This window comes from Trematosphaeria pertusa (genome assembly GCF_010094035.1).
Source record: "Trematosphaeria pertusa strain CBS 122368 unplaced genomic scaffold BU26scaffold_16, whole genome shotgun sequence".
In the NCBI taxonomy this organism is placed as follows: Eukaryota; Fungi; Ascomycota; class Dothideomycetes; order Pleosporales; family Trematosphaeriaceae; genus Trematosphaeria; species Trematosphaeria pertusa.
Window position 1 is genome coordinate 900,558 of NW_022987227.1, and position 20,581 is coordinate 921,138.

A 20,581-nucleotide genomic window follows, 5' to 3' on the forward strand; every position below is an offset into this window, starting at 1 on the left:
TGCTGTGCGGGAAGACAGCGCGCAGTAGTAGCAAGTGCCGCCGACTCAAAGGTACGACACTACGTGCGGAAGTTGGAAGTGCAACTTCAACCGTCGTACAATTACAAAACAAGAGCGCGGAGCGGAGCCGAAGTAACTCAAAACATTTCACTAAAAGCTAGGAGCGGGATGTGCTCATATTCATCATTTCACCAGCCGTGGCCTCTGGTGGGCTCGATCCGGGCTTCTTTCCATCCCTCCCTCCTCGAAAAAACGCCAAAGAGCACACCACGACTCAAATAGTCATAACATCAACATAGGGGCATCCAAACCGACCCAACGAGTGACTCAAAACAAGAGGAGTTGGCCGAGCGCCAGCATTTGACGCCAGTTACATTGGGATGTTTTCCGGCTCAGTAATGAGAGTCGAAACGTGGACATGCCGCGCTTCCTTCGAGGATGAGCAGACCTTGCAGATATACCAATACGCCTGATCCGGTGTCCGATGCAGTCATACAGTCAGGCCAAGGAATTACATCTGGTCCTTCGGCAGGCGTTTAAGCGCCGCCTCGACGTCCTTGTGGTCCACCACGACTCCGCTCTCGGAACAGCGAGCCTTCGCACGGAGCTCCGAGCAGAGGTTGTCGATATCGATGGTGCCATCCTTGAAGTCAGGCCGACTCGACAGCTTGTCCCTGATGATAGTCAGCATAACAGCTCTATTAGGTATGCAATGTACTGACCATATCTTATGGCAGTTGAGCATCTGCGTCGTGTCCTCGCCCGGAACAACTTCGTCGTCCCCGTCCTGTAGACGCTCGATCTCTTCCAAGGGATTCGGCTTCTGCACTGCTGGCGTATCACCGAAGTGGAACGGACTTCCATAGTCGCCGACCGGGAAGGCATCGTTGAAGAAGCCGTTGGTGAAGTCGCCATCGCCGACGATCGCATTTTGTGACTCGCGGTAATCGCCAAAGAGGGTCGGATCGAACTGGCCCCCGTTCTGGTTGGCGAAGAAGTCGATGCCGTTCAAGTCGGGATTCGGAGTTTTCGCGGGAGCTGCAGGAGACGGTTTCGCGTCAGAGTGTGACTTGGCGCGGGGGATAGGGTTGCGAGGGTTCCCGCAGGCCATATTAAGCTTTTCGCAGAAGGTAATCTCACCTTCCGAATTTCCATGACACACATAGCCATCCGCGATAGTATCCATATTCTTCGGGGAGTTATGGCTCGGTTCGGGCGACGTATCGCACGACGAGTTCTGCCCACCCACCGAATTCGACGAAGCGGAGGGCGAGTCAGAGTGCGAAGACGAGCCACTGTTGAACTGGAACACACGCGATTGTGTGGTGGACGTGTCGGTGTTACTGGTGTTATTGAGATTGAAGAAACCATTCACGCTGCCAGAACGCTGTGCTGCGTTGGCTGCAGGGCTGGCGCCACTCTTTTCCGGAGAATTGGCCATTGAGCCGTTGGCTTGACTCCTCGGGCTGAGACTCCTGCCGCTGCTGTTCTGCCGTGCAGGCACCGTCGACGATATTGATGAAGTCTTGTTCTTAGACAGCGGTCCGCTGTCAAGGATGTGGGCGCCGGGAAGTCCACCAAAGCGTGGGAATTCAAATTGGAAACTACTCGTCTTTGATCCGTTGTTGCTTAAAAGCGAGCTGAAGCCTCCAACCATCGGAGGGGAGCGATTCATGCTACCAGTGCTGTTCAGAGAAAGGCGTTTCCGGTACTCACGTAGCTCCATCTGCAGTCGTTGGACCTGAGCACGGAGAAGTCCGTTCTCGTGGTTTGCTGCGTCAGAGGCTTTCTCAAGCTCGGCCACCTTGGTCTCGAGGTCCTTGAGATGCTTCTCCTTCCGCTCTCTAAACGCCCGTTGCGCGGCACGGTTCTGAGCTTTCCGTTTCTGAATGATTTGTTAGTATCGACACTGCAGACCTAGGAGGCTGACATACGGTCGTGGGCTCTGAGGTCAGCGGCTTTCTGCCAGGCTTCTTTGCTTGCTTATCTTCCCCCTCTCTCCGCTTGTTTCCACCTTCAGCCTCTTCGGTATCATCATCGCCAGGGCTCTTGCGCTTCTCAGAAGTCTCGTTGGAAGCGTTGTCCCCAGGGAGCGCGCCGATCATGAGATCGCCGCTATCCGCATTATCGAAGTCGAAGCTCCCATCACCGTCGAGGTAGTCGGCATAAGGGCTCTCGTCTATGCCAACGTTGTTGAACGCAGATGCTGGGGTGCCTTGCTGCGGAGAGGCGAAGAAGGTCGGATCGAGGTTATCGACAGGAAACTGGAACTGCGAGCCATTCATCGGCCGCTTGCTGTCTATCCCCGATGAGAAGAGATCATTAGGGTTCTGGTTGTTCGAAGCGAGAGCAGCCAGGAGTAGATCCTGCTGATTGGGGTCGAGGTAGAATGGCGCTCCATTCTGGAAGTCGTTCGTCGACGTTCCAGCCATCGCGGAGTCGGTGCGGGGTTCAAAGCCGGATCGCAAACGACGGGAACTGCAAAAGCGCCCAATTCTTGCCGAGGCCGCGGCGAAATTGAAGATTGGGGGTAGGTTGCTGAGGATGTGTGCAAGGCACCGTAATGGTGATGAGGGGCTTCAGGATTAGTCTTGATTAACTCGAGGCCTGCCAGCTATTTTCGCCACCCCGACGCAGCGTGTGGGGAGCGAGCGTCCAGGAACTGAGCAGCGGTACAGTGTAGGTATGACGATGAGCGGACTGCGGTTCCTGTCTGGTAACGTTCGAGTCGGATCGAAGCGGACGGCTCCGGGTTGGCGGTTTGAGGCGATAGAGCCGAGCGATAGCTTTCCGTCGTCCGGGCGAGACTGCGCACACCCAGCGCTCAATCGAGACCGCTTTCTTCGGCTTGGACGACCGGTCTCCAGTGTCAGGCAAAAAGTGTGTAGGAGGAATGGCGAGGGGCGAGCGCAAAATCCACAATACGTAGCCTGGCTTGTCCGGGCCCAGACAGGTGACCTTGTCAGACTGGAGGAAGAGTCAAAGCCGCAACCAGCGCGCAAAAGCAGCGAGTGTCGGCCAGGCCAGGAGGTAGATCGCACTGATAGGTCGGGTTTAGGGCAACTTTAGCAGCGTGTGAGAGGGCGCAGGAGTGAGAAAGCCGCACTGCAATGCAGTGATGTGAGTCTTCGTTCGCTTATCAATCAAGATGCTTTAGGGCAGCGAATAGGGCCGAATCAGGCATGGCGGGGTAAGACAGGAACACGGACGAACGCCGTCGAAGAAGACACCGTCTCGAAGCAGATCAAGGGCGTTCCTGCCAGGCACCTGTTGAATATAGCGTAGTGGAAGGTCTCGTGGTGCAGAGACCGTTGGGCTAGCTGAAACAAAGGGGAACGTGGGGGATGTCTGCGTGGTAGTGGCACGGGGGAATGGTGCTACCGCTGTTAAGACAGGTTGGTTGACGGCAGCGCAATCCGAGGAAAGCGACCCTTTAGGCATTACCGGAGGCGCCATTTGGTGCAAGTCATGACGAGCAGTTGCTTCTAGTGCTACACAATGGATGCGATCCTTGAGCTTCAAAGATCGAACGCCCAGTACCGCCTCGAGAGCCAGAGAGCCGCATAGATAGCCTCAGATGACAATAGGCTTCAAATCAATTTGGCCATACTTACTCCTATAGTCGGATCCAATCAAAGACGGTCGTATCAGTAAGCCGAAAATAGACCTGAGTCCGCATCGAAAGAACGAGCACACAGAGATGTGAGGCGCCTGGGCAGTTCGCAACATGCCGCGCCAAGACATCTTAGTCACGCTTCGCACGGACCACTTGTTTAGCGTCATTGCCGCGCCAAAACGATCGCGCTCGCAACTTCCTCCCGACGACTCCACGCCTTCACCCCGCCTCGCAGTACCAACACACCGCCGAGACAGTCGAAATGGCAGACGACATCAAGGCGACGAAGCGGGAGATATGGCAAGTCAAGCAAGCCGTCAAGAGCGCCGAGGCGGAGCGCGCTGGGTGGCAGGACCAGGTACGTTTTGCCTTCACACTGCTGTGCGGGAGGCTGACTTGCGGTTGCAGTACGACAAGCTCCAGGCAATCATCGAAGCACAACCCAATAACCAAGAAGTCCGGGTCCTCTTGCCGGAACTTGAGGCTGGCTTAGCAGCGGCTGATGCCACACTCAAGCCCCTCCTCGAGCAGCTCGCCGCGCTCCAAGCTAAGCTCCCACAAGAACCCGAGCCTGCGGCGCCCAAGTTCGACCCCGAGAAGCACCCGCTTCTGAAGAAGACATTGGAGAAGCCCGAGCCAGCCCAGCCTGTCGTGTTCAACGCTGGCGATACCTGTGAGGCGCAATGGACCGACAAAGCTTGGTACAAAGCTAAAATCCAGACCATTCTTGGATCTGCCTCGAATCCTAAGTACCATGTCCGCTTTCTCGAATACGACGATACCATGACCCTCGACCGTGATCGGATTCGCCCGCTCCAGAGCAAGAGAAAGCGAGAGCCTGAGGCAGCCCCAGCGCCTGCAGCTGTTCCGGCACCCCAGACGGCAGCCGTTACCTCCACGCCGCACGTTATCTCTGGTCCCGCCAGCGTCAACCCCAACGCGCAAGCGGCAAAGATAGAGCTTCCGACGGAGAATGGCGACATGAAGAAGCGCAAGATTCCCAACAAGAAGCAGCTGGAGAAGGGCGTCAGTAACTGGAAGAACTGGAACAGCAAGGGCGTCGGCAAGAAACTTTCTCAGAAGGAGTCTATGTTCCGCACTGGCACCACTGTGAACAGCAGAGGTGATGCCCCCCTCGGTCCACGTATCGATTCCTGAGTATCCGCTAACATCTAATAGTTGGCTTCACCGGCTCTGGTGCCGGCATGACCGAGACCCACAAGCGCATGCGCTACAACAACAAGGCCGACGCAGAGGCGGACGAGGAAGAGCGTCAAAGGCTCGCCAAGAAGAGCTTCACCCGCCATCGCTTCTGAGCGAGTTGTCATCTGAGTAAGATTGACTACTGCACTCACGAGTGAACGACTCTTTCGATTGCACGATTTGCATGCGTCCGGCGTTTATGGCTTTGCATCGGTATGGTATCCACACTCGAGTCCACCCGACGAGCCCTTTCCGCTAATCTTGAACCGCTCGAACAGTATCGGCGCTCGATACCCTAAGCTTTTTCGGCTTTCTCTCGATCACCGGATCATGTTATTTGTCATATGGTAAGCCACCCTCTGCATTCTATCCTTCATCCAAGGGCTGCCAACCCTGCTGCATCTGCGTGAAATGTGGAGAGAAAGGAGGGACTTGGCGGGATGATGGACCTTGAGCGTGTTATGGGAATGGGGGATACCCAACCTCGGCTGGTAGAAGAATCAATGGATTCAGGAAACTCAGCGATCTCATGCTTGTCCCATCAAATGCAGTGTGAAGTCTAAATGTGAAGTGAATCGAACATGGACTGGGTGACCGTTCTCTGGACCACGAAGTATTTTACAGGTGTCGAATATACGGTACAGAGTAAATACAGCATACAAGCGTGCACAATCAGCTGAGCTTGCTCTCGGTGCCTCTAAGGGCTTCAATATCGTCCACCTAGAGCACAGTTAGCTACCTTCCTGTCCTCCAACCCCCCACTGCATATCACTCACCTCCTTTACTGCCTCGGTCGTCAACACGTACGGGCTATCCTCATCAATGCACACGCTGTCCTCTATCCGCATCCCGATACCTCTCGCCCAGGCGGGCCATCTCTCGTTATCCGGAACGTATATGCCCGGCTCCACCGTGACACACATGCCCTTCTCAAACGGCCTATTCCGCGGCAGACCAGGGCTGTCGTGCACATCCAGGCCGATGTAGTGCCCCACGTGATGCGGGAAGAGAACCTCTATCGCGTCCCTCGACATATCAAAGCCGAGATCCTTGAGCCCGTCCGCAAGCGTGTGCGAAGCAATCTTGTGCAGCTTATCCAGGCTAAGCTTAGACCCCTCGTGACAAAGCGAGACGCAGCTCCGCTGCACTTTCAGCAGCGTGTTATACAGATCCTTCTGCGGTTGGTTGAACTTCCCCGCCACGGGCCACGTGCGCGAGATGTCCGTTATATAGCCGCCGTACTCCGCGCCGGCGTCGACGAGAACGAGGTCGTCGGGTTTGAGCAGCATGTCGTTCGTCACGTAGTGGATCGTGTTTGCGTTGCTACCGCCTGCGATGACGGGGACGTAGGCGGGGCCATCGCAGCCGTCTTGCTTGAACCAGTAGTCGAGGAAGGAGTCGAGGTCCTTTTCGCAGGCGAAGGTTTGGCGCATGGCGTCTGTGAAGGCGCGGCCAGAGTGCTGGCCTGCTTTGCGCATGCAGCGTATTTCGGCGTCGCTCTTGATCAGGCGTAGCTCGTTTAAGAGTGGTCGTAACGGCTTCACGGTTGCTTTCGCGTCGCGGAAGAGGTTCGCTATGCCGCCGGTTCGTGCGGGTTCGGTGCCTGACAGGTATCGAGACAGGAGGTTCTTTGTTATTCTGTCGTTTGGTAGATCTGTGTATATTTCTTTCGCTCTCTTTACTACTTCCGGAAGTATCTTGGGCAGCTGGTTTACGTCGTCCGCGGTGTCCGCGTTGAAGACATCCTCGGCTGCTTGGACGCCGGAGCGTGCGCCTTCCCAGAGCTCGGCTTTTGGGTCTTTGGGGCGCACATAGAGGTGGAAGTTGTGTTCGTCATCGTCGATCTTTTCTGGACTCCATTAACCCCCTGGCCTCGACGTTCGCGAAAGTAGACGGTACCTATTATTGCAAGAGCATCTGGCTCGTTGAACCCTATTTGCTTTCAGCTTTCTATCCAAACGCCCCCAATGCAATATCCTATGTACCGGTCAAGTAGAAGAAGTCGGGGTCTTGGTGGAACTTGTAGAATACAGCTCCGGAGCGGAACTTCACATCGGAAGCAGCAAGTACGGCTATGGAGTTTCGAGGGAGCGCTTTTGCGAGGTTGACGCGGCGGTCGTAGTATTCTTGGGCGGTTATGCCAGGAGTTACTATGTATTCGTGTCAGTGGGAGCTATTATACGCCATAATGTAGCAATTGGTCGTACCTTCTCCAGCTTCCAGCAGATGCGGATGCGTCTCATGGAGCGGTTGTCCGAACCTCAGTTCGGCCGCGGAGACGGTCAATGACCTTCTGGAATACGAGAAAAGAGTGCCGCGCCATCTCGACCACGTCAGGGGCCTGAATATTCGAAAAGAAGAGCTCATACTAAAACAAAAGTCGAAAGAATAAAAGATGCAAGCTCTCACCCAATGCGCGGAAAGATTATCCACATCCGCTATCGATAACCCTAGCGCAGCTGCACCCCTGACGTAGCTCGTGGCACTGCAGCTGCATTTGGGCCATCTCACCTCCACTTTAACCCCGATTTCTGCCTAGAAAAGCGCATACATGACAGGCCCTCTCCTTTCACACCTCTCTTTCTGTTCGAACCCATCTGCACTACCGCCACCGTGTCATTCAGGCTCCTCGTGCGCAGGATGGCCTCTACGGCCGCCCGACCTAGCGGGGTCCCGCAAGAGGATCTCGAATCCTTTCAAGCACACTTGAGCAAGTCGACGCGGATACTCGCCTTACTAGGCGCAGGCCTCTCCGCATCTTCCGGATTACCGACATTTAGGGGAGCTGGAGGACTGTGGAGAACACACGATGCTATGCAATTAGCAACACCGGAAGCTTTCGCGCGGGATCCCGGGCTCGTATGGCAGTTCTACAACTACAGGCGGCATATGGCGCTTAAAGCCAAACCCAATCCTGCACACTATGCTCTTGCGGAGCTGGCTAGGAAGAAAGAAGACTTCATGACCTTGAGCCAGAACGTCGACGGTATGCAATTCGCCCTCCACTACCTTTATGCCCCGCCATAAGCAACACAGCTAAGACTGATGTCCACAACAGGTCTCTCCCCGCGGGCCAAACATCCAGAGGATAAGCTCAAGCTCCTGCACGGCTCCCTCTTCGACGTCAAATGCTCAGACTTCTTCTGCAACTACACCGAATCGAACAACTACACAGATCCCATCGTCCCCGCGCTCGCGATTCCTACCGACGAATCAGATCCCACCACCTCCGACGCTCTGCAGCGGCGCGAACTCGATATCTCGAACGAGAACGTCTCCCTACCAGAGCTCGACTACCGCCATTTGCCCAAGTGCCCCAAGTGCAAGCGTGGACTGCTGCGGCCGGGCGTAGTGTGGTTTGGCGAGATGCTTCCCACGAATGTGATCGAGGACATCGATAACTGGATGACTAAGAACAAGAAGATCGATTTGATCATGGTCATTGGGACGAGCGCGAAGGTGTATCCGGCGGCGGGGTACGTGGATCGAGCAAGGGTCAAAGGAGCTAAGGTAGCCATCATCAACATGGATTCGAACGACGTGCCGGCGGGTGGCCTTCGCAAGGGCGATTGGTTCTTTGAGGGCGATGCGGCGCAGATTATGCCAGAGATTTTGAAGAACGTGATTGGGGAGATCAAGAATACGCCTGATGCTGCGGAGGGTGCATGAGCCGGTTTGAACTTGGAGTTCGGGGCAGGACATGATATGTGATTTTTGGTCGGTTCTTAAGTGTTACCTAGGGAGCAGGGCGTATAGATACAAAAGAGACTTTCAGTGCATGGGCTTGATGCTCGACGAAGGGTCGTTGAGCTAGAATACTCGAATACCGCCCTTCGACCCTGCTAGCCTAACGACCCGGAACATATTATCCTCATCTTCTCAGAGCTCGTGGTCAACGTATCAGAACTGCCAAACATACATCCTATCAGCCATTGAACGGACGAGGTCTTCCACACATTTACATACGCCAGAATCTCATACATATTCGACCCACAACCCCCCAACATCATCCTCTCCCTCTCCATCAAGTCGCCATCTCTTCCCGCGCTCTCTCCCCTCCCCAGCCCTTGCAGCAAGCACCACATCACAGACACAGACCCCCCTCTCCCTAACCTTCTCCCTCTCTTCCTCATTCCTCGGCAGCCGCAGTACGATGCCAGCCCCCTCCTCCAGACCCTCTACACTCTTCACTCTACCCACCGAGAAAGAAAACTCCTCGTCGCCTTCGGCGCCTGGGCGCTCGTCAAAGAGCGAGGCGTACAGCGCCCGCGTCTCCTCAAGCGTCTCCCGGGAAGGCAGAACGACGCTGATTTCGCGCACTCCTCGCGCGCCGCAGAGATGCGTGGTGTTGGATGCGGAGAGCGGGACGCGCAGCTCGCGCGGCGTGATGTCGTGGCAGAAGAAGGGCAGTTTGCCGCGTACTTCCTGGCCGCCGTTCGCGCCCGCGGGGAAGGTCACGGCCCATTTGACATCCACACCGTCGGCACGTCTCCTGGCGCCTTGGAGCGGCGCCGCGTGCGTCGCTTGTACTCGCTCGTGGTTGGCTTCCGCAGAGTCGGGGGCAGCGGTGGTGAGACACCAGTCTGTCCATCCTTTGCGCGCGGGGTTGGGGCCCCACCAGTGCGTCTGGAGCTTTGAGAGTGCGGCGGAGGGGAGGAAGCAGATTAGTTCGATGTAGCAGCCGTCTGCGAGGAGGATGAGGGTGTTGGAGGTTAGGCCGTCGGCGTGGGTTCCGCCGGGGGTTAGGGTGAAGTTGGAGCTGAGGAAGGGCGGGATGAGGGGGAGGTTGTTAGGGCCGGCGGGGAGGAAGAGGATTAGGTGGTCGAGAGAGGGGGTCGGGGTGGACATGGTGATGGCTGAGGCGTTATTAGACGGGATATATCAGTACGGTAAGAAGCATCTTAAAGGGATTCTTATCTCAGAGGCAGTTTCCGGAAGGTTTCCCTAATTTAGGGAATGGCTAACTGTAGTGTAGGTGGGAGGGACTCAATGAAGCGATTTGGATGCAAGATGCGGATTTAGAGGCGTGTGAAGATGGGATATTGAGATGGTTTATGGAAGAATAGAAGGCCAATGGACATACCGGAATAAGCCTAACGCCTCTTCAACGAAATCTGCTTCAGGACCCGAAGGTGTCTTGGGCTTTGAAGGAGATTATGGCCACAGTTAACTCAGGGAGTGTTTAATTCCGAGTAATGACTGGGCGGAGTATTCAATCGATAAGTAGAAGTTGAGAAGTGTTTGGCCCGATTGAAAATACGTGAAAGCCATAAAGGATATTACATGCTTTGCTAAGCTTTCAGTGTTGTTGATTTCAGGAGTTCCTGTTCCTTCGAGATTGAGTCACTGCCGACTGCTCCGGACTAAGCGCCGCAGTGAGGGGTCCACTCACGTGCCTCAGCGTAATTTGATACGGAGCATATCCCTCGCCATTCTCCAATCACTCAGCACTCCGCCGAATTTGGTTCATGCCTCGCATGTCTCGCATGCACATACATCAACGCCACCGAACCTGCATAAGCGAAGTCGGGACAGCTCACAATGGACCGGTCAAGGCTTCCCCTTCCCCATTGGCTCCTCAGCCGACGGCTGTACAACTTGCACAGCACGACTTCCCAATTTGTCAGTCAGCGCCCCGCAGGCCGTGTGACTGAAAAAATGAGGAATCGCACGCTCAGCCTCGTCTCATTTCTGTACTTCTTCCTAAATATCGCTCCTCATGAAGAACTTAGAGTATGAAGGTGGCGCGCGGGCGCTGGAGGAGGAAGGCGCTTTGAACGCGATTGATAGAGTTCTCAGGACAGCAGAGAAGCAAGAGCTAGAAACGGCCTCATCCGAACAGGGTCGTGATGAAGAAGAAGGCTTTTCGCAGACACGATCAATCAACGGTGGATCAATGCCGTTTAAGGGTATACTTGAGGTGGCTTCACCACAAAACCAGGAGGTGGAAGAGGGGCAGCAGAAAAAGAAGAAGAGAAGGAAGAGGCGAGAAGAACATGAGACTTCAGAAGCTCCTCTGGAAGCACAAGACACTTTTGAGGCGGAACCAGCATACAGCGGCACTCAACCTGTGAGAGCAGGGTCCCCAAACTCGATGCGTCCATCACGTAGGAGGGGACGAAGCAAAAGAAGAAGCCCGAGAAACGAACCTCCTTCACTTGCCACGCCACGACCAACTTCAGCAAGATTCCGTAAATACGACGCGGACCGTAACATACTGTCGCCAATTCCGCAAAACTCTTTTCCGCCACACGGGTCCCAATCAGGGTTTGCTCCCTACTACCATCCTTTAACCGCAAATTCGCCGGACTATCGACTCACGAGCATGCCTCTTAATCGTCACACGGATGACGACGAAGTAGAATATCTCAGCTTCACAGTGCCGATACGATGCACTCATGCAACGCTTCACTCTCGTTTTTCGGCCTCAATGCAACAGAACTGGCCGACAGTAATTTCTCATAGTGATCTTGGGGAAAGTGTGGCCCAGGATGTCCATCACTCACAACGATTCAAAAAAGGCGATGGTCATTATTCTGTCAAACTTTCCGGTTCTAGAATGTTACAAGGCCTTGTGAGTGAGGACTGCTCCCAGCTTCGATGGTTGTAAGTGACATTAAAAGCCCCGCCCTTGCCCGCACCTCAACATGGATTGCTTATTGTGGATTCAAGGCACATGCAAAGGGACAACATGGACTTGGCCGAGTTTGAGGTAATCTCTTCTCCATGCACACTCAGTTCTGGCTGATCCCCTTGAATTAAGGACATGGCCCTGAACGCTCCAAAACTCGTTCCGGAGCTCAAGTACCTCATCTTACAGCTCTTCAAGCGCCTTCGTGATTCGCGTAGGGCTAAGTTTGCAAGCGAATTTCACATCGAACCGGGTACCGTGTTGCGATCCGATGGCACCACCTCGAAGAGCCCCGATGAGACCGATTTATCCGCGACCTTCCTATGCTTTCCCTACTTGACCCTCCGCCACAAAAGTAAGAAACTCAACAGCGCGAGCCGTGGATACCCTATTCGGACCATATTACAGACCTTGTACCCCTACGAATCGACGATCGGTCAGGACGTCTCCCCTACGTTTTGTAAAGACCTTCCCCGGGCTTCTAGAGCTATTCTGTATGTTGCTCAACTATGGGTAGTCATAATCGGATCCAGTGAGTTGATGACGCGCAATACGTTAGGGTTGACTGACTCTCAATAGAATACCTTGTGACGTGCTCCGAGTCGGACTTTCGAACAGTGCAAGGAGCATCCATCGCTTCTTCGATTGGGATGCTACCCTCAAAAGATTCCGCATTCGCCCAGGACGCTAGGGCCGCTCACGCGAAGCTCAAGGCCTTCGTCAACTGCGCTCACCCACTACCAAAAGATCCGTACGGCACGACCCAACCGCAGCCCCTAACACTGGGACATCCATCAGGCTCGGCGGCTGAGGGTGATTCTATTGTACGTCATCTCGTCATACCCTCAATAGAGATCCAGGGAGAGCAGACCGCTCCCTCTTCCGGCCTATCGGATGCCCTTAGCCTTCCAACGGAGGCTATTCGTACCGAGATTAGAAAGGCACTTCTAGGCACCTTCTCCGGTTTAGAGGAACGCCATATGAGGACTCTCCTAACAGAGATCGAGCCCGAGCAAAATGCGCAGTATCTCACAATCTTTCTGAATATTCTTAAAGGACTCCTCACAGCGCGAGACCGTCCAAAGGTGGTCAACGACCAGCGATTCAGCAACGTCATCGCTCAGCTAGATCATGCTTCTCTCATGGCAAGCCTTTTCATGTCCATGGTTGAGCTAGAGAATCACAGTGGCAATGAATTCTTTAGGGACAATTTAGGATACAGGGATGCAATGGTGAAAGATTTAGCGTCTGCAGATACCACTATGGCTGAGGCCATACTGAGTGTCAAGCGTGCAATCGAGGATGCTCTCCGGTTTTTTCACGACCTTAGCGGTTTTGGCTCAGGATTATCGACTCTTATTGCGCCACTGCCCCATCGGGATGACCCCTTTCAAGCTGAATCGGTGGATTCGCCTTTTCTAACATGGGCGCGTCCGGATTTCGACACAGAGGAAGGTATGCCGGCTGGCCGTTTGGCTTCCGAGCATCTCTTTGCCATTTTGGAAGAGGTGGAGCAGAATGTATCCCGACGCAATGAATCCCTTGCTTCTGGTGTCAACGAAGTATCACTGCAAGAGTTGAGAAGGAAGATGCCATTCTATGAGGTGGCTTTATCCCCTAACTCACCTATTGACATTCCTGGGAGGCGGAATTCGTTGAGCCGACAAAACACGAAAAATCGAAAGGATTCACCACGCCGTTCGCTGAAAGGTCGGCAGCCGACTGAGACAGAGTTTTCGATCACAGACAGCATTTTAGCAGCCCAGAAAGAGCAGGTCCTATCGACACTCAATGATCTGTGCAAAACTGTGAAGGAATTCGTGAACTTCTTCATTCCACTGAAATATAATCACGGTGTTTCGAAGAGAATTTGGGGAGCACTAGACCGGATGATGCTGGTACGTATGGATTTCCTGGTCACTTCCTCACCTCTCTTGTGAACCACAATTATGAGATCTTCCTTTTCAAGCATCAGTGCCAGTATTTTTAAGGAGATGGAAGGTATGGAACCATCTTCCTTGTTTTCATTCTTCGTTTTCACCACATCAACCACTCCGACCCAGCAAAGAATGCCCAGATGCTAATCAGGAATAGAGTATACACCGACCTTCCGACGAGTCGCCTCCAGCACGTCGACGCAGCTACATGATCCGACCGCGAAGCACGGGTGCCCCGAAAGAATTTGAATCCGTGGAAGCCCGGTCGAGTTTCAAAACATGTAGTAGTTGCCAAATCGCACACGGCTATCGATCGTTTGAGGGTGCTTATTCGCACTTAGATCGCTATCATTTCCAGACGACTACCCATCTTCTGCCTCCAGGAACCTTAGAGATGGAATGTGCTGCCTGGATATGTTCCGAGCAACAGCTAAGAGATGAGGTTACGAACGAACAGCAACTGCATCTACTCCGCATCTGTCTTACGTATCTCAGGCTTTTGCAAGCAAGAGCCAAGAAGCTTTACGACGGGATTACCGCCAACCCTGACTCGGAAATCTCACGGAATCTACTTCCGAACGATTTGGTGGGTTGCTTTGAGACCAGCGTTCTATTCATCCTGCAAGCTGCAGTATCTCTTGTTGCTATCAAGGACGAGATACATGCTTGGCACGACTGCTCAGTCTTCCTAAGGGAGGAAAACGAAACTCCAATGGTGAGGCATGCGCTTATGCAACTTGGGAAGCTTGGGCAATCTGCGCAGGCCTCTATGACACGTGCCGAAAAGGTCATGGCGCTTTCCGACCCGGAGACTGGTATGCTGAGTATGGGGCCGGTTGGACCCGAGTTCCTCGCCGTCGTCATTAGCCAGAACCTACAGAGGAAAGAACTGCTCGAAAAGGCAGATATGGATATCTATGGCCTCTACCAAAAGTGTGCTTCGAACTTAGTAAGTCCGTTTTCCTTCAACCGACGTCCCTTCCGCTGGCCGGAGGATTCCGTAGAGGCTCCGCTAGGACCGTCTCCGAGGCAATTAATTGTAGCAAACTAAGAGGCAGATACTCAGAAGCCCAAGGAAAGACCTAACCCTCAAGCATTTACTACCTTTCCAACCTGCCACATACTCGTTTCAAGCTAACAGGTTTGCTTAGCAATACCAAATCAACAGATTCCCACGGAAGCGACTTCTGCCTGACATCCACGAACTACAAGAGGAACTTTCCGTCATAAAGCTTGTCAATGACTGGCAGCAGAAAGCCTATCACAATTATCTTTTGATACTGGACCCCGAATCTTACGCTTCCGCGCCGTCAGGTCGAGCAGCATTCTTCACTTCAGAGAAAGACTGCCTTCAAGCAGAACTAAAGAATCTGCGATCAAAGGCCGCCGAGCTAGATGCCCTCGAGAACCGTACCAGGCAGCTTAGAGAGCAACTGAAGCAGAGCGTAGAGATCCTAGAAGAGGATCATGGCAAAGCAATCCTGGTCTTTACAATGATCACGACGATATTCTTGCCTCTGTAAGCCGCCTCAAGCATTTCGCAACGCCATACTTCATAGACTAATTGCTGCTAGGTCTTTCATCACCAGCTTCTTTGGCATGAACACGGCTGATATCCGGACCACAGATCGCAACCAAGGCTTCTTCTGGGCTATTGCTCTGCCGATCACAGTAAGCATCGTTGGCATAGCAGTCCTCTTCGCGTATCAAGGCGACAAATTGCACGACATCCGGTATAGGCTCATCCACCGTCTTCGAGAGGACTGGGCAAACCGGAGGGCATCCTCCGGTCATGACTCCAGTCCAGATGCCGAAAGACGAGTTAGTGCGCATCCGTGGAATTTGAGGAAACGCAAGGTCTTCTCAAGAATTAAAGAAGAATTCGACTCGGTATTGCCGGTATGAGGAAGCTTTCTACCCTAATCAGGCCTCTGCAACATTCACAGCGATCTATATCATCAACAGTTTTGAGCTTGGGGTTATGTGCACTTTTGTGGGCATTCTGGAAATGATTTTGCAATTGAATTGTTACTTCCCGAATCTAGTCATACGAGCAAATAACTAGTAGACGGCCTTGTAGCGAAGTTCCCTGTCGATCGCTCACCAGAGTTCGTGCTTCGCGTTCCAACAGAGTCGACGCCAAAGCAGCGTTGTACTTGCCCTATATCAAGTCTCTTCCACAGCATCGCTTACCGGGAAGCGCGACTCAACCATCTCGAGCGCCCATCAACCAGAAGGTAAAGCATTTGTCGGTGCCCCCCGCCATCGTCAACATGCCCATGCTCAAATCTCCTATCAAGGACTTAAGGTGGGAAATTAGCCCCGTTTCACGGTCATGACGTTCCCGCCTCCGGCCGACAAACTAAACCATACCCACCGTGACTATCTCTACGAGATGGTTGGTTCTCCCTCACTAAACGATCTGGTTATCTTGCGGATGCGCATCACCATTCAGAGACTGAGGAAGCCAGATATATGCGTCGCTGCTACTTCATTTAGACGAGTTCATAGATAAATAGTGATGTGAAGGATAGATGTCCAGAAACTAATTTGTTTTCTTACGATGTGGTTGCAGTAAAGTCATGCGGCGAACTCTTGGGGCCTGGCTCTCGTTCCTTGCTTTGAATGATATAATCTCGTCTTTGGTGGTGATGAGGCGCAGCCGTGGCGCACTTGGACCGCTGCTGCCTGATTCAGATCAACCTCAGCCTCGACACACCACTACCTATATTCTTTACCCTATCTTGTCATCCACCCTTTGCAGTCCGCTTACGATGAATTTATCGAGACGCCAGTCAATTCTTCGGATTCCGAACCCTCCACCAGACTTCTACCTTCAGCTGTCCTTGTTGGGTGTACTGGATCATATTCGGATTCGATATGCCCCGCTCAAACCGGGCTACAACCTACACCTCAAGCAAAGCCTGTCGTCTAGCACGCGAATGGTTAGAGGAATGCGAAACCAAGCATGGAATCTGCAGAAAACCGGTCACCATTTCTGAATTCACCTTACCACGACGGCTCATAGATGTCGGTAGTCCTGACTCACGAGCTCCATTCCTGATCGAAACAGCGACTCTGGAAGACAAAAACTGTCGATATGCGGCACTAAGTCACTGCTGGGGCGATCCAAGTAAGCTTCTACAAACGCTTGCTTCGAACATCTCCGAGCACTATGAAGAGATTCCCTGGGCCGCTCTTCCGAACACGTTCCAGGATGCGATAACAGTTACACGAGGCCTCGGATTACGCTACCTCTGGATTGACAGCCTCTGCATCATTCAGAAGAATAAGACGGATTTCGAGCATGAATGTGCTTCCATGCACCTCATCTACCTCCACTGCTGCGTTACGATTGCTGCTTCGGATTCTCATAACGGTACGGAGGGATTTTTGAAATTCTGGGACGACTTCGATCAGCCAGCTTCAGCTGCTACGCTTCCGGCACCGCCTTCAGCGACTTCAACTCCGAAACCCCTAGCTCTAAAGACTCAAATTCCCGTGGATGAACAAGCATTTCGACCGCCATCATCGCAATTTCGACACAATCGGTACATTGAGTGGTCTGAGTGGTCGAAGGTCTTAGACGGGCCGCTTAACACACGAGCGTGGGCATATCAAGAACGTCAACTAGCTCCGCGGATCTTACATTATACAAGATATGGCGTAATGTGGGAATGTCGGCAACGTATCGGAGCTGGAGACTCCAGATTGTTACAGCTTAGAAGGATATGTGTTGGCCTGAGATGGGACAGGTTCTTCCCTAGCCTAAATGCATTCAGAGTGCTAGATACGGATAAATCGCGCCAGAGCTTAGACGAAATCATGGACCTATGGCTCCTGAACGTGGAGGCGTATTCGCAGAGACAACTTTCACACCCTGAGGACAAGTTGCCCGCCCTATCGGGCCTCGCTGCGGCGGTGGTAGCTATGGCAGAAGGAAGCGCTGCTGTTGAGCCTCACACCTATCTAGCAGGCATTTGGCTCTCACACATCCAACGACAGCTTTTCTGGTGTGCTGGTGAGCCTGATGAGCATGATCCTGGAGTACCGTTCTGGCCACCTCAGGAGGCAAACTCTCTTCCATCATGGTCTTGGGCGTCTTATGACGGTCCAGTCAGCTTTTACCCTCTCGGAAGGCTCAATGAGCATGCACCGTACCACCATAGATATTCGAGGACCGAATTGTTCAAAGGGGAGTACACAGACACTCAAAATATGCGACGATGTGACCGTTTCGAATATCTATCAAAGGACATCTCTCCTGCAGGCGCAGACCCTTTCGGAGCAATACAGGGCAACTGTTTACGAATTCAGGGATCCTTTTTCGATGAAGACGTTTCCAAAATGACGGAATGTGCTCAGAAAAATACTTACAGGTTGCACTGTGACGATGGATTGGCATCTGTTCTGTATGTTTTGTTCGATCTGATTCCTCCCAGTTTTGAAGGTCTAACTTTACGCTTCCTCTTGTTGTTGAAGGATAATTACCTCTTTTGTGGCATAGTCCTACAAGCCACTGAGACAAGAACCTTTCGAAAAGTCGGCATTTTTGGCATTCGAACGAGCGATAATAGGGCCGACTTAGGCTGGCATCTCAGAGAGATGACATTAGTATGAGTCCGGGGTCTGGGCGAAACTGTATTTGCACTCCTCTGAAATGCACAAAGTACTGTTAGGCCGAGGTCCAAGGTATTCGAGATCTTTCGTACATTGCAAACATACAATTCTCCGTCAAGCTACGGCTCGAAAATTGGAGCTTGAAAGGAGAATCGTCCTCAAATACTAGGAGATATGGATTAATCAACGCGAAAACAATCCAGAGAAAACCCGCAAATTCACCAGTGCCACATTGGCGACTACCTTCGCTGCATCTCCGACGCTATGGGGATACCACCCAGCTTAAAAGAAAAGGGCGAAGAGTACGGCTTGCGCTAGGTTTATCAGATGGCGTTCCTAGTGTATATTAAGGTTAAGCAAGCAGTGCGGGACAACCAGTAGTCCAAAAACGGTGATGGCTGCAATAGAGTGAATACAGCAAACCTAATTAGTGGTGTATGTGTCGAGTCTAGAGCCCTCAATGCATCATCAGTCGATTCACCTATCCGCGATGCTTGGACAATCCTTGGAGAGCCACCTGCCGCAGTATATAATTATATTATTTACAACCAATCCCCTCCCTGGCAGGAACACAACCAATACCACCGCTCAACTAGTGCTTCGACGACTTTAGCTCTCTTCACCTGTTTAATCCGCAACACTTCGACCACCATGCCTCAGCTTCACAACCGGATGAAGTACTTGCCTTGGACGCAGAGATTCATCGTACGCCTGTATCCTCCACCAGTCAATAAGCTTAGAGCGTGGAAGGGCGAGTACCGCTATCAACTGAAAGGTCCTCCACGGCAAAATGATCCAGTCCTTCGACTAATCCATCGGACCATCAAAGAAGTCAGCAAGGAAGACATGGTTGTTTCTGCAGCTGGCATTACTGTGCACAACCTCTCTCCCGGCCCCCCGATCTGGCCATTGAGTCTCAAGAATGCGCAATGTCCGATCAAGCTCTACGCCGTTAAGCAGTGGTTCGAGGAGTTTCCATCAGTCCTCCCAGTATCGGTTATCGACCGAGGGAGCCCATTTCCCCTTACCGTGGACAAGATTCTCGTGGAAGTCGAGGGCAAGTGGAAACCGTTCAAGGAGTGGCTCTCTGAGTTCCCTGACCGTGAGTGGCTGCTTCACAAACCTCATGCTGCGCAGAGGAAGTGGTGGACCAAGAACGGGAAGGCCTTCCCTATCATGCAACTCCCGAAAGAGCTCCGAGAAATCATACTTAAGTATGTACTGGGTGGGGAAATCCGCCCACATGTGAACCATTTCGGGGAGGGTCGTCGGGTCATCCTTGGCACTGCGTCTTCCAACAATCCTTACAGTGGGGACATTTCCAATTGGCGTCACGGAAGCCATGAGAGGAAGAAACTCAAGAAGCTCATTCCCCATCCCAACTATGCCATCTTCTGCGTCAGCAAGACAATTTACGAGGAGGCAATGTATGTGGGTTGGGGCCCCGATGCTCGAAAGCATTTCATCAACCCGGAATACCTGAAGAATGTGCTCCTATGTCCGACCCCACCTGCACAGCCGAACTGGCTCACCAAGCTCAAACTGGAATTTTCCATCCAAGGTTACTTCTCCTTGCTAGGAGTCGAGATCTTCCCGACGATGTGGATCGACGAGTCCAAGTCCCTGATGCATCTAATCAAAGGCATCAAGACGCTTGTAGACCTCGACCTACAGTTCAACAACCCATACGAGAACTATAGCAAGGCGGACCGCAATCCTTGGCTCAATTTATCCTATAATATGGGGCCTCAATTCGGTAATCAGTACGACGGCACGCGACGGGTTCCCTGCCACAAGATCATTGCGGACTGGATCCTGACGTTCTTATTCCCACATATCAAATATATACCGCGCATCCGCCTTACAGGGTGCATCAAGACATGCGTCCTAAAGAAGTGGGATTATATTCTGCTGCGGGAGTACATCGAGCGCAAGTGGGACTATCGCACCCATGGCTACGACTGGGGGCGTGAGATGGAACTTATAATGAGCTTACCTCAGTCCGCTCTGTAAGTTTGTTTGTATTACCGGTCGCCTATTTTCCGCGACACTAACCACCGCAGTCCTCCGCAGTGCTTTTGCCCTTTATCGTGCGATGCTAGGGAATTAGAGTATCGGCAAGATGTCTGGCTTAGTATGCCTGACAGCTTCGACCGCGACGATGAGTACACCTCGGATATGGATGTGTGGCCGCCGAGTTGGTTGCGCTATCGCGACAGCAAAATCCGAAGGGGTTAATGTGTAGTAACTTATACCGAGAATACCCAAGGATGCTCGAATCCGCATCACGGAAAGCCATCAATAGCAAAAACGACGAAGATAGTGTAGCAGGCTCAGATAGCTCGGATAGCTCAGCCTCGTAATGAAAACCTTCTAGTCGTTTCGGCGGCAATTTTCGACTTGCGTTTGAGAAATGGCTGTCTCAACTAACTTGCCTGTACCGTTTTCCTTACTTCTTCGCGTCACAACCTTCGCGCTGTTGATTTCCAGCAGTTTTCATTCCATGCGCAATCAGTTTGTCTCTCAAACAATAGCAAGCCCTTGTTTCTATATGTCTATATATGTAGGCCTAGG

The 20,581-nt window shown here is 52.6% G+C and overlaps 9 protein-coding genes across 9 annotated transcripts; 6 read left to right on the forward strand and 3 right to left on the reverse strand.

Annotated features, from left to right (window-relative positions):
* Positions 1-511: 511 nt before the first annotated feature.
* BU26DRAFT_534136 (PAP1-domain-containing protein) lies at positions 512-2,432 on the reverse strand (the record flags this gene model as incomplete). Its single annotated transcript, XM_033831202.1, has 3 exons — positions 512-674; positions 723-1,885; positions 1,935-2,432. 3 exons carry the CDS (start codon positions 2,430-2,432, stop codon positions 512-514), a joined length of 1,824 nt encoding a protein of 607 aa, XP_033678926.1.
* A 1,359-nt stretch (positions 2,433-3,791) lies between these two features.
* Positions 3,792-5,201, forward strand: BU26DRAFT_554695 (uncharacterized protein). The gene is made up of 3 exons (XM_033832277.1): positions 3,792-3,974; positions 4,025-4,739; positions 4,796-5,201. Exons 1-3 carry the CDS (start codon positions 3,879-3,881, stop codon positions 4,930-4,932), a joined length of 948 nt encoding a protein of 315 aa, XP_033678927.1. The 5' UTR covers positions 3,792-3,878; the 3' UTR covers positions 4,933-5,201.
* Positions 5,202-5,237: 36 nt separating this feature from the next.
* BU26DRAFT_492819 (uncharacterized protein) lies at positions 5,238-7,198 on the reverse strand. Its single transcript, XM_033826132.1, has 5 exons — positions 7,027-7,198; positions 6,805-6,969; positions 6,719-6,751; positions 5,596-6,668; positions 5,238-5,539 (listed from the first exon to the last, which is right to left on the reverse strand). Exons 1-5 carry the CDS (start codon positions 7,184-7,186, stop codon positions 5,492-5,494), a joined length of 1,479 nt encoding a protein of 492 aa, XP_033678928.1. The 5' UTR covers positions 7,187-7,198; the 3' UTR covers positions 5,238-5,491.
* BU26DRAFT_465512 (DHS-like NAD/FAD-binding domain-containing protein) lies at positions 7,179-8,730 on the forward strand. Its single transcript, XM_033825193.1, has 2 exons — positions 7,179-7,805; positions 7,878-8,730. Exons 1-2 carry the CDS (start codon positions 7,460-7,462, stop codon positions 8,486-8,488), a joined length of 957 nt encoding a protein of 318 aa, XP_033678929.1. The 5' UTR covers positions 7,179-7,459; the 3' UTR covers positions 8,489-8,730.
* On the reverse strand, positions 8,548-10,144 carry BU26DRAFT_523474 (uncharacterized protein). Its single transcript, XM_033830055.1, has 2 exons — positions 9,903-10,144; positions 8,548-9,675 (listed from the first exon to the last, which is right to left on the reverse strand). Exon 2 carries the CDS (start codon positions 9,665-9,667, stop codon positions 8,795-8,797), a length of 873 nt encoding a protein of 290 aa, XP_033678930.1. The 5' UTR covers positions 9,668-9,675; positions 9,903-10,144; the 3' UTR covers positions 8,548-8,794.
* Positions 10,145-10,482: 338 nt separating this feature from the next.
* BU26DRAFT_110759 (uncharacterized protein) lies at positions 10,483-11,499 on the forward strand. Its single transcript, XM_033819403.1, has one exon. The coding sequence runs from the start codon at positions 10,539-10,541 to the stop codon at positions 11,427-11,429; it is 891 nt and encodes a 296-aa protein (XP_033678931.1). The 5' UTR covers positions 10,483-10,538; the 3' UTR covers positions 11,430-11,499.
* Positions 11,500-12,907: 1,408 nt separating this feature from the next.
* BU26DRAFT_436142 (uncharacterized protein) lies at positions 12,908-15,292 on the forward strand (the record flags this gene model as incomplete). Its single annotated transcript, XM_033824161.1, has 4 exons — positions 12,908-13,348; positions 13,545-14,336; positions 14,539-14,906; positions 14,962-15,292. 4 exons carry the CDS (start codon positions 12,908-12,910, stop codon positions 15,290-15,292), a joined length of 1,932 nt encoding a protein of 643 aa, XP_033678932.1.
* Positions 15,293-16,119: 827 nt separating this feature from the next.
* Positions 16,120-18,108, forward strand: BU26DRAFT_523476 (HET-domain-containing protein). Its single transcript, XM_033830056.1, has one exon. It carries the CDS (start codon positions 16,268-16,270, stop codon positions 18,005-18,007), a length of 1,740 nt encoding a protein of 579 aa, XP_033678933.1. The 5' UTR covers positions 16,120-16,267; the 3' UTR covers positions 18,008-18,108.
* A 550-nt stretch (positions 18,109-18,658) lies between these two features.
* On the forward strand, positions 18,659-20,245 carry BU26DRAFT_569821 (uncharacterized protein; the record flags this gene model as incomplete). Its single annotated transcript, XM_033833933.1, has 2 exons — positions 18,659-20,016; positions 20,071-20,245. The coding sequence occupies 2 exons, from the start codon at positions 18,659-18,661 to the stop codon at positions 20,243-20,245; spliced, it is 1,533 nt and encodes a 510-aa protein (XP_033678934.1).
* Between the last annotated feature and the right edge of the window lie 336 nt (positions 20,246-20,581).